Source organism: Halyomorpha halys, unplaced genomic scaffold (assembly GCF_000696795.3).
Source record: "Halyomorpha halys isolate HHAL.00 unplaced genomic scaffold, Hhal_1.1 Scaffold14.1, whole genome shotgun sequence".
Classification (NCBI taxonomy): domain Eukaryota; kingdom Metazoa; phylum Arthropoda; class Insecta; order Hemiptera; family Pentatomidae; genus Halyomorpha; species Halyomorpha halys.
Genome location: NW_027115673.1, coordinates 67,965 through 80,519, shown reverse-complemented (window position 1 = coordinate 80,519; position 12,555 = coordinate 67,965). Strand labels below are relative to the sequence as shown.

The 12,555-nt window shown below is 29.6% G+C and overlaps 2 protein-coding genes across 2 annotated transcripts in view; one reads left to right on the top strand and one right to left on the bottom strand.

Annotated features, from left to right (window-relative positions):
* The window catches only part of LOC106679771 (zeta-crystallin), a gene marked incomplete in the record, with an annotated part of 11,791 nt that extends 6,731 nt beyond the window's left edge, over window positions 1-5,060 (bottom strand). The window contains 5 exon segments of the mRNA XM_067052683.1: window positions 1,670-1,758; window positions 4,189-4,352; window positions 4,424-4,576; window positions 4,674-4,776; window positions 4,852-5,060. Coding sequence (XP_066908784.1) covers window positions 1,670-1,758; window positions 4,189-4,352; window positions 4,424-4,576; window positions 4,674-4,776; window positions 4,852-4,937 — 595 coding nt within the window.
* Window positions 5,061-8,707: 3,647 nt separating this feature from the next.
* On the top strand, window positions 8,708-11,585 carry LOC106679778 (snRNA-activating protein complex subunit 4). Its single transcript, XM_014419119.2, has one exon. The coding sequence runs from the start codon at window positions 8,881-8,883 to the stop codon at window positions 11,047-11,049; it is 2,169 nt and encodes a 722-aa protein (XP_014274605.1). The 5' UTR covers window positions 8,708-8,880; the 3' UTR covers window positions 11,050-11,585.
* Window positions 11,586-12,555: the final 970 nt, after the last annotated feature.

Sequence of the window (12,555 nt, the reverse complement as noted above, 5' to 3'; positions counted from 1 at the left end):
CCCACAAAAGTTCATAGCTCACTTAAAACATCCCTTGATGGACGGTCTAGATTTGATGTCTCAGCGAGTATCATTATAATTATAAAAAATTATATTTATTCCTCAAATATAAATTTCCTTTCTTTCCCCACCCCTACCTAATCATTTCTGGCAACAGGGTGCGGCAGCAGTGAGGTAGTGAGCTTGGCAGTACAAGCCACTCACAACTTTATTTTAATCTCTGGTGCTTTCCCCGGGACAGGGGTATTACTCTGGCCTGTATCTGCCCTACCTCGCGTGCCACTATCCTATTTGCCTTCATGACATTAGCTGAGCCAGTCTCCTCTTCTGTTGCTGCATAAGGGTTTAGCTCCACACAGTTGATTCATTTCTCAGAATACCCAAGACCATGCCTTTATATATTGTCATTGTGGCCGGATGCCTAAGGCCTCAGAAAGCACCCCTATTCTACATAATCCAATTAGTGGCAGAGTCATCCTATCCCTTAAGTATGCCAGGTGTGGTGTAACGTCGAACCCTCCTCTTATTTGCAAGCCAAGGTATTTAACCTCTTCACATGGTATTATTCTTTTACCTTGGACATTGATGTTGACAGGGTGAGTCAATGAGTCTGTCTGTGGAACCTCTTATGAGTATGGTTGAGCCTTGATTGTGGCCATACTCAACTTCCTCCTCAAGTACCATTCCGCTATGAGACTGGTGCACCTCTCTTGAATTTTCAATCTGGCTCTGCTATTCTCAGCCAAAATGACTGCCTGGTCATGGACATAGGCTATGACAAGGTAATATTTCTTGATTAAACTATCTAAAAGTCTCCTCTTCCTCTTTTTCTGCATTGGTAATTTCCCAAATAAAAATTATGCCAAATACAATTAGCTTATTTAACACTGTCTGACGTACAGTGAAATATCCACTGCAGTTAAACCACAAAAACAGCAGCCGTCTCTACTTGTATTCGATGTGGTATTTTTGCATTGATTATTATGAAGATTTAGAGAAGTAACTAGTAAGTAAAGTGAAGTGAAATCTTTCGGTTTCCTAATTTTATTTGTGTAAATTCCCATTTCCAGCATCCAGGAACTGCCACTGGCTAAGAGATTAAAAAGACCCAAGCAAAAATATAAATAACCTTTTCTTAAACAACTTTTTTTTCTACAGCTATGTTGCCATTTAGTAATAGTGTTTTTTTAAGGAAGTATCAACACAACTCACCCATCTATAAACACCAGTTTTTATGAACTTAATAATATTTTCCACCAACGTTTTGGACTGTGTCCATTCTCAGGAATCAGGGATTGCATAAAAAATAAAAATAAAAAATAATTTATTTTTTCTCCCTCAAGAATCCAAGAAAAAACCAACCAGAAACTATGATTTTTCTTCATACTAACAACTTAACCAAAACCGCAATATTTGATCAAGATCAATTGTTATTTCCTTGTATAACCATTATTTACAAGAATATATACTTATCCTATACCTAAAATTTCAGAATACTGCATGGCTCTAAACTAATTGCAACATGCTCTCTATTTTTGTTTTATTACTATTTGCTATATTATACTAACTTTGCTAAATTATACTAACTACCCCCAGGTAGTTAAGATAATAATAAAAATAAATTATCATAAAACCCAACTTAAATATTTAATTAATTAAGTATACATACCTTTTGACTTAGCTATTTGTATTGCTGCAATACCAACACCACCACTACCTCCATGAACTAATAAATGCTCACCTTTTTTTATTCTGCATCTGAAATTTTAATTCATAAGTTTTATAATATTTCAAACTACATATACTCGGCCTATATATACTCAATATTAAATGAAATTTGTAACAAAAATGTATTATATTAGGAAATAATTTATCAAAATATATTGATTAAACATAATAAAAACATGAGTGGGTGAAGATACCATTTTAACACAAGACATTTTAGGGATTTTTGCATAGAAGAATATTTTAAATAATCCTTTTGACAATACTCCTTATTTAATTTTTCTGAACAGTAAATTTTAGTAGAAGTTAAAAATTGAGTTTTCCGCTCTAAAATAGGAATAATAAAGCAATGTTTTTTTTACAGACTCTTGTGTTTGGAAGAATTGAATAGCTTTATCCACCGAAGTCTTTGATTATTATTTATAATCATATTAAAATAAATTCATGAATATGAAGCCCTTAGTATGCATTACAAAGATATTTCCAATTGCCTTTTACTACTAGTCTAAGATAAATAATCTATAGTAATTAATCATACATACAATATCCAAACGGTGTTTAGTTTTCTATTCAAGAAAGTATATTATTTTAAAAAAATAAATAAAAATAAGTGCTACTAAACAAATATCTACAAATTGACTTTCTTCACATGCATTTGAAAATTTCACTAGTATAATCTGAATTAAGTACATTATATTAATTATTATATTTATATTATTCATTATATTATTATTGATGTTTACTCATATATACTAAATTTTATTATTATGAATATTTTGTATTAGTTATTTTTTTTTTTTCTGTGAGTGATCTATTATAAGATATCAAACTATTACTACTCAATTATAGATAATAGTAAATCACCCACCCAGAGAGTATTTTGAGATGGCATGAATGAAAGTTAACTAAGTACGTGTAAATATAGTCTGAAGTAATAGTTTTCAATTAATGTTTTGACAAGCCCATTGTAAATTAAATCATTATGTTGTGAGTATGAAGCAAAATACATAAACTTTGCCATTCAGAATCTTATATAAGGAATATAATTCCATATACTGTACTTATATATATACTGTACATTTAATGCACTGCTCCTACCCCATTCAGGGTTAAGAATACAAAAAATTGTGGGATAGTAGTAATTTAGATAATGAAAATCATCAAGAGGAGAAGCCAAAAGTCTGTACCATTTGTTGAGCAATAGATGTTATTTTCTTTATTAATTTCTAGTAAATACTTTTACAGTTGTGAATAAACTAAATAAAGTCAAAAAAAAAAAATTTCTAGTAATTTGAATCTAAAAGATTTTGTACAATAAAAGTTGTTATTGAAAAATATTCTGGACACAAAACTGATAAAGACTGAATGATTTTGAAAAATTCAAATAGATGAAGTTTTATGGATTAGTAAGAATGTCTTCAACTCTAGCCAGGATCCGTTCCCCGTTCTATTCATATATTCACAATACAGTAAGTTTAATTTTATTATAGTCCAAACAGAGAGCTTGATTTCAATATGTGATGTAATGAAAGCATTATTCTTTTGTTGCTTCAGTTTTCGAATCTATTTTCTTGTAACATGAAGAGTTTGAGATGCAGAAATATAGGTATTTTTTATTCTTTAAATACATTCACCCAATTTTTATCAAGAGACATTCAATATCTCTTTACCATATATGAGGAACTTAAGAGAATTTTTTTAAGCTGTGTTCTAATCAATATCTGATGAAGAACGACTATTCTCAAAAGCAAAAGTTAATTTAAGTAGAGTGAATGAGCTAAATAAATAGGAGCTGTTCCAGTCGGTTTGTTAAAATCCAAAGAAGGATGCTCATGTTCAATGAAGAAGTAAGATCAAACTTAACTATTCAAAAACGAATAGAAAAACATGTGAAATATCTCTATTATTGTCAACCATTTTAATAAATTTATCAACAAAGTGTTTAAAAATACGAAAGAAACATCAAACGATGTCAACACCATGAATAATCTAGTAAGCATATTAGTATTTTTTCATATTCTCTTTTGTTCCTTCTGGATACCTATATTTTATAGAAAAAGGAAAGGTAACATCTTTCAATAAAATATAGAAATAAATGTTAGTTTGAGCTACCATGATTTTAAATCAATGTAATGGAAATAGAAATTTTTTCACAAACATTAAAACTACTATGGAAAAAATAGGGCACTTAAAAATAAGAATTACAGGTTTTATAAATAAGAAATTCAATGAAAAATTATTTTGATTAACTTAATTAAATAATATTCTTTTGCTTTTTTTTTTACTACTTATTCCTTAAGATTTAAACCAGTAAAGATGATTACAATTTTGAAGAGCAATAAACATAATGTTAATACACATCCCTATTTATTCTTAAGTAGTTTAAATAAATAGAGAAAGATCTAACCAAAAATCAACTAACATCAAATAAAGATAAAACTTGTAAACAAATTTTATACTTACTTTGTTAGCAATGCTCTGTAAGCTACAAAGTAGGCAACGTACAAAGTTGCACCTTGAGGAAAAGTTAATTTATCAGATAAAGGAATCAGATACTTCTCATTACAGGTTACATACTCAGCATATCCTCCATCCCTTGGTAGGCAACAGGCGACTCTATCACCAATCTGAAGTAAAGTATGATCAGACACTTAAAACAAGAACTATCTAAAAACAATCAATATGATCTAAAACATACCTTAAATAACTTAACATCTGGACCAACTTCCTCAACAATACCTGATACTTCTTTACCGAGAATCGTAGGCAGAGGAGGAAGTGACATAAATGCTCCTTCTCTCATATACAAGTCTACAGGATTAATACCAGCAGCTTGCACTTTGACTAGTACCTGGTTCAAGACACTAGTATAGTATTATCTTATTGTGAGTATTTTTTAAAGGTTTTATCAAAGTAAATACAGTTTCAAATTACCACTTATATCATACTTCAGAATTTCCTTTGTTCGGAATCGGTACTCGATCAAGTTTTAACACATCTGGTGACCCATACTCCTTTAGTAAAACTGCCTTCATCAGAGAAGTACAATTCCTAATCATAGGTAATGAGAAGAATAAAAAGTGCTCCAACAGTAAAACGAAATAATTCTGAATAAGACCAAATTACCTTTTGGATAAATAATTATTGAGTCCATTGTTTAAGATATTTTTCGGCTGTACACTAAGAATTCGTAGAAAACAAGTCCAATGCATTTTTATCTAATAAATATAACTAATAAAATTTACAGCCGCCAAATTATACCAACCATTAAGAAATAAGAGGCTGCTGAAGGTTATGATATAAAAGACTGTTGAAGGTTACAATATGAGGTATTGCTACATTGCACTTGATCAAGATAATAAATAAATCGACTCCAATGGGAGTCTTGGCCGAAAAAAATTAATAAATCGATAAACAAAAATAAGCCGGTTATCTTAGGATTCCAATTGGAAGTTAGAGCAGGAAACTTGGAAATGGTCTTAATTTATTTCTTTGACGCCAGATTATGAAACCTTGCCAGATTCCAAATTGTAGGCTTAGACAAGAGGGATCTGCCAAACTGTTAGAACTTTTTTCAGTTTACAGCCTATAATATTCAAATGAAATATCCTGTTGAAAGCTTTTCTCTATAATTAATAAATGGAAATTAAATTATGCGCGTAATGAGTGCCTAACACAATAAATTCAAGCCAGGACCAGTGGGTGCTGTTTTATCGACATAAAAAAGTTTACTTTTTTATGTTTACTTACAACGTTTTACGTAGTAAACTGAAAAAATATAAATATATATGATTGGAGAAGTTTGTCGGGGGTTGCGGTCAGCAAAGAACAACATAAATAAACAAAACCATATTTATTTATTTTATGCCGACGTTTCGACCTGAGTTTCAGGTCTTCATCAAGGTTTATGGCGTAGAAGGTAGGCCTGCAACTGTATATCTATAAATATATATGAATTGAATATAAACAACTATAGTAACGAAAGGTAGAATTGCAAATGTACCACTTTAGTTAAGAATAGTGAAATAATAATATGCAGAAGCAATAACAAATATTGTACAATTAAAAGAATGAAATAGTGAGGAAGAAAATGAGGTATAATTATGATACAATAAAAAAACAATCGAATAATTAAATGTAGGTAAATGAATAAATAAAGGAATAGTTAAGGACAATAAAACATAAATAGATTAGTTTCTCACATCAGTCCAGAAAGAAGAGTGAGAATTCGGATGGAAAAATAATGGTGGGAATATTAGGTAGGGTGGGTGGGAGCATCTTTATCGGAAATATTCTCAGTCCAAATTTGTATCCAGAACAATAAATGTGTGAGATAATAATATAGTAATATAAGTGTAACACAACATATAAATTGGAAAACAGAAAGTAAAAGATACACACATATAGTCTAAAGAGTAAAATAATAATATGAGAGTATAAACATGAAGTTATTGTTATCAAGGATCAAATAGGATGAGGTCGTCAATATGTTTCCTAATAAAAAAAAATTCATGGGAGAATACAGGAATAAGAAAGTCTAGAAGTCTAGAATTTACGATTATATTTGAAATGTCAGGAGCAAGGGATTTTCCCATGGAAAGTCCGAAAATTTGATGAAAAAACTTGTCCCTAGGTTGCGGTATTCAGATACATAGCAGAGTATAAGGTATTTTCTTCCTGACTCTTTCCTTATTTTAATTGTACAATGTTTGTTATTACATAAGCATATTATTATTTCACTAGTCTCTACTCAAGTAGTACATCTACAAATTCTACCACTTATTACTATACTTGTTTTTAGTTAATATTCGACTCATAGGAGACGTCGAACATAACCAGGAGCTTAAAGTTTTATATAAGGAACCAGACGTTGTCCAGTTTGTGAGGTTCAGTAGACTGAGGTGGGCAGGGCATGTTGCTCGAATGGCTGAGAGTGATCTGCCAAGGAAAATAGTGACCAATGTAATAAGACCAGCAAGACGCAGAGGAAGGCGTGGCGGCCGCTCAAGATCGTAATGATTGGTGGAGGCTGATGCAGGAGGCCAGGACTCGACATCGAGTTGTAGAGCCGAATTAATAATAATAATTCGATTCGGATATATTACTTTTTTATTTTAGTTTACGATGTTTTTATCAATGTTTTCAATATTATCTTTTCTTCACCAATTATATTTATATTCTTATAGTTGTATCGTATCTTACAATTTTTGTATCCTATTCTCATTCAGCCCTGCAAGGTTATCTAGGCGGTGGCATCTTTCTTGACCGTCATACAGATCATCTTTATACAAGATATTTATTTATAATTTCAAAAACTTTCGTTTTAAAAATATTGATGTATCAGTTCAATCCTTGTCCTAGATACATAACGGTAGATATCGGTCACATCCGTCTGTTATCGGAAACACTGAATTTCATATATCTACGTAATTAACAATAATTCGGCAGTGGTAATGACAATTTGAAGTTAAAAATGTTTCATGCCCAAGTTATTTACGTGATTATTCGAAAACAATATTTCATTTTAAATGGCCTTTTAATAGGATATAAACCGTGACATCACAGCAACAAAAATTATATTTCAAAGGAACGATTGCAGCGCGATGATGAAAATTCTGAATATACTGACTTAAAAATTAAACTTCTACCTTGAAAGCTGAGTAGTGACAATTGGTAAGCAGCAAAACTATGGTTTTACCATTCTTAGAATATGTTTCTTGTACACAGTTATCACATTGATTCCATGAAATTTTTTTCTACAGATTCACAAATATAAATAGACGTACGATCATGAGAAATATTCTTGTAACAAGCTTTCGAATTAGATATTGATTTACTATCTGCATTTAAAATAATTATGAATTCATCTCAAAAAGCTAAGTAAACCCTTTTTTTGTTTATAATGGATATTAATTTTAATTGGTTTTACAGAGATGAGAACATAAAAAACCTAAAAAAATGTCGATTAGATGAAACAATCCAGTAACACTATAATTAATCTGTTTTTTGTTTTTTTTTAACCATCCTTACCTAACTTAAATACCTAATTTCCGTTCCTTAGAACTCTTCGTTTTTGAGTCAGGCTGTTCATACACATACATAAAAAGATCATTTTAAATTTACATTTCATATACAAGAGATGGTGATAATTTATGTCAAAATGAATAATCTAACTTAAGAGTTTCCTGAAAATGTGACAAACAAATACCAGCTTCGTTCCTTTCTAAAATACAACAGTTTAACAAAAGATAACAGAGCCAAGTACTGTGGACATAGATCGGGCGTTCTCATCCATTTTCGATTTGAATGTCTAAGCCGGTTTGGTAGATACATAAAGTTTTTCCCCTTATTTAATCATCAAATTCTTTTATAGCCCATATTTTATTACCACTAGCAATGAAAGATTGTTAATTATTTAAATTAAAACAAAATGAAAAGTACTTTAGTGAAAGCATTTTCGAAAATTTAGCATTTAAACCTTGACAGACTATTTTCACAGCAGGAGAACTAGGAACAAAAGCTAAAAGCTGTTATGAAGGAGATGATCAGGGGTATCCTCAGAAAGGAACATAAAATAGTTAAGAACTATTTATTCACCTTCGTAATTAATTATTCATTATTATTCACAATTTGTAAATAAATATTTTTTGTTCCTTTTTGACAGCATTGCCGACCATTTCTTTTATATGCGGTTACAATTTATCATATACAATTGTTATAAAAACAATGATCTTCCAATAAAAATTGTTAGTTTTTTCTTTTGATTTTTGAAATATTTTCAGGGAAAATTAGGGGTCGTAAAGTTAAAATTCGTAATCAGCTCTCCAAAAAAACACAAATGAGCAAATTTAAAGAACTTCTCCTAAACATTTGAAGTAAAAATTTCATAGAACTAGACAAACAAGTCAAAATGAAGTTTGTATTTTGGCTAACTTCGTTGGTATATTGTCGTTGGTTCTAGAGTAGGTTGTAGAAGCGGGAATTGGTTATAAGTACAAGAGGGCTCTTTGATTGTTTTCTATGTGACAGTGAAATTGACATGTGCGGAATTTGTGGTTTGAACGTGATTTGAAGTTATATCTTTTTATCTTATATATTCTTTTTTTTTTCTTTAGAAATATTTTAATTGTTTAGTAAGTGAATCATTTTCGCGACATGAATCCTAAGTCTGAAATGCCTGGCATTTTTTCAATGCTTATGGACCTAGTTAAATCTAATGAACAGGAAGAAGTCCGAGGAATAGAAGAACAGATAGATGAAATAGAAATATCTGATGAATCGGAGGAAGATGAAAATGACTTAGACATCATTCTTGAAGAAAACATTCTTGAGGAGAAAATTAAAGATTTAAATATGAACAAAAATGAACGTGATGATATCACAGATCTTATTGGTTTACCAAAAGAAAAGGTGACTGATTATGATGAAAAATTAAAAGTCATTGAAACCGCTTTACATCAAAATAGGCAGCTAAAAAAAAAGTTACAGGCACTAGAATGTGAGTTGCTTCTACTAAAGCGTGACCTTGACAGAAATGTGGAATCTTCATCTGTCAACAATACTGTTGAGAAAACACAAAATCTAGATTTTTACACTAGCTTCACTGCTCCTTATTTCAAATATAAAGGTTTTCCATGCCCCGTTAATTCTGACCAAAGTGCTAAAGAAAGAATTAAACCATCATTATATGAAGCCAGTGATTTCATTAATAGTTGGGAAGAAGATGAACTTCACGTTTTTGAACAATCTATCAGAGACACTCTTGTCCAGGAATATTTCTATAGTTTGGAAGAGGAACACAGTAACGTGAAGTATGAACATGATTCTGATCACAAAATAAAGGTTATTAATGAAGTTTCATTTATTAGGAGTGCAGATTTGTCGGAGGTTTTCAAAAAATATAATGAAAATTCTTTGGATTGGGACAAAATATCCCGCAATTTATATAATTCTCATTCTGGACGTGACTGTAAATTGATGTGGGACTTATATTTAAAACCCTCTATAAGAAAAGATAAGTGGACAAAGAAGGAAGAAATAGCAATACTTAAAGCTGCTAAAAAATTTGACTATCAAGACTGGGATAAAATTGCCCTTGATCTTAGTTCTAATAGAACTGGTTATCAATGTTTCAGTCGTTACCAACAGCATTTGTGTAAAATTTCTAAAAAGTGGTCTGAAGAAGACTTGAAACACTTTCGAATGGTGTTACGTTTGGCTAAGCAAGGTGAATCTATAAATTGGTCTCGAATAAAATATTTTATCGATGATTCTAATTTTATTACCTTGTACAACAAGTGGTACAAAACGAGATGTTTTTCTGATGAAGAAATGAGAAAAGGTAAATTTAATCCAAAAGAAGATAAATTCATTTTAAGTGCTGTTAAGGAGGGTATACCATTACAACGTATTCATCATTTTCTTCAATCCAGAAACAGTTGCCAAATAAGGGAGAGATACATAAACTATCTTGATGACAGTTTAAAAAATAGGAAGTATGGTATTTGGACTCTTGAAGAGGATGCTCTTTTGGTGAAACTGATTAAAGAATATGGTGAAGGGCAGTGGGCGACTATAGCCAAACACTTTGCGTCAAGGTCTCGCACTCAAATAAGACAGCATTATGAAAACCTTAAAAAAATCATATTAAAAAACCCGAACATAGATTTTGAAAAGATAAAACGTAGGAAAAATATTTATTCGAAGAAACGACCTCTTAAAAGGTTAACTAAGGATATAAAAACAAATGATAAAAATTTAAAATTCATATCTACTGAAACAGACTTTGCCAAAGATAAAGAAGATATGGAATTAATTAGGCATTTTGTTTATAAGAAATCGGTTTTTAAAGGAAGGCAATCTATAAGAAACACCTTTACTAACAATAGTGAAGCAATCTTAAAAGTGTGTGAAGACTTAAATATTCAATTATCAGATAAAGTTAGTGGTTTTGGAGTAAATGAATACAGAAAACATCTGCATGAATTTATTTTTGGTTCAATACAATTTGTTAAAAAAATTAAAGAATTGCCCACTCACAGAGAAAAAAATAATTTTAATGATTCACTTAATTTATATCCACCTAACATTCTAACAATTAGTTCACTCAGGAATATTTTATCAAGATTAGAAGTAGAAAAGGCAAATTCCTGTAAGAAAAGTATTGCAGAAAGTAATATTCATAAGTCTAAAGGTGATGAATATAAAGATGCAGTTGAAAATTGGTGTAAAAGAATGTTTATGCTTTTTTCATCTACTTATATTTTAGAAGGGATAGATAGTGAACAGTTCAAAAAAAAAGATAAGTCTACAGAAAATAATTAGTTTTACTTAAGCTGTGTAGTCTTTTAAAAGTTACATGATATGAAATAATTTTGTTCTTAACATTTAAACTATTTAAATGAGACTAACCTTCAAAGAAATTTTTTTTAAATTGTTTTATCATGAATGTTATAATATTAAGTTTACTAGTCATTAGAATTAATTTTATTTTTTTGTAATAAGTTTTCATATCAGTAATGCTTAATAATCACTACTATATAAATGCATAGACTAGCAATTAAAAGTAAATTATAAAAGAAATACCGGATGGCAAGCATTACTGTATCACTAGTATGGTTTTTATGTATGTTATCCGCTATGTCTAATTTTTCTTTGACTACATGTTTTTCCATTACATCTCAAAATTGTTACAAAATAGAGGTTTATTATTATCATCTGTATTTTTTAAAAAAAGAACCATTGTAATTTTTGCATGTACATATGTATATTACTTTACTAATAAATTATCAACATTAAGATAATGTTGATATGGTAGATGTATATAATTTTATGTATATGTCTTTGGTATAGCTCAAAATATACTTAAATGAAGTATATTCAAAATATACTTATGTACCTTAAGTGTTTTCTATCATTTCTCTTTTTTTTATCATATATGAAAATAAAATTTTTTAAAGTATATCCATTTAAGTTCAAATTTTATGTATGAATCCTTACCTAAAATTAGGAAACAGCCAATTTTTTTTAAAAAATATTTTATGGGGTATATTAAATTTTTCATTTTTGCAGCAAAAACCTAAGGTTCTGCAGGTATCTAATAATGATATTGTATCTTAGGTTTGTGTTGTGAGAAAAAAATATCAATATATGTAGCTTATAAATCACAATTTGCAAGCATTGGTGTTTGATTCCTTACTGCAGATCTATTTTCTATTAAATTTTAATGAATGGTGATAGTGGTATATTATTATTTAAGTCAGAAGTTAAAATAATGTAACCATGGCTATGACATTAATACGTTTACAATAAATTAAATTTATTACCAGCTACAGACCTACCTAGTACTTAACAACTAAAATAATGTAATTAACTCAAAGATTCTTAATCAATTCCATTTTATCATAGACTATTAGAATTTTAAAAATTCTGAAGATATTTTTCACTGCTTTAATAATTGTTCTCATATTATTAAGCTTTACATCTTAATAGATAAGGTTATCAATCCAGGATTGAGTTCTGCGTCCTTAGGCAGTTGAACAATGTGATTATTTCATCCAAAAAATATTTTAAAAAGGAGATTAATTACTGAGAATAATAATTTTGTGATATTTTTTATTTTAGATATTTAGAAAAAGTTTAATATATGCACCTAATTTTTGTTCCAATTCATTAATTTATACTTACATTACTAGTAATTTTTTTAATACTAAACAAGACAAATAATTTTTGGAAAAATATTTTATTTTAGTAGAATCTAAAAAATATGTTTTTTCACCCTCCTTTCTCCCTAGCTTTCATTGGCTTTTGTATTTTTAGGTTTTATATATA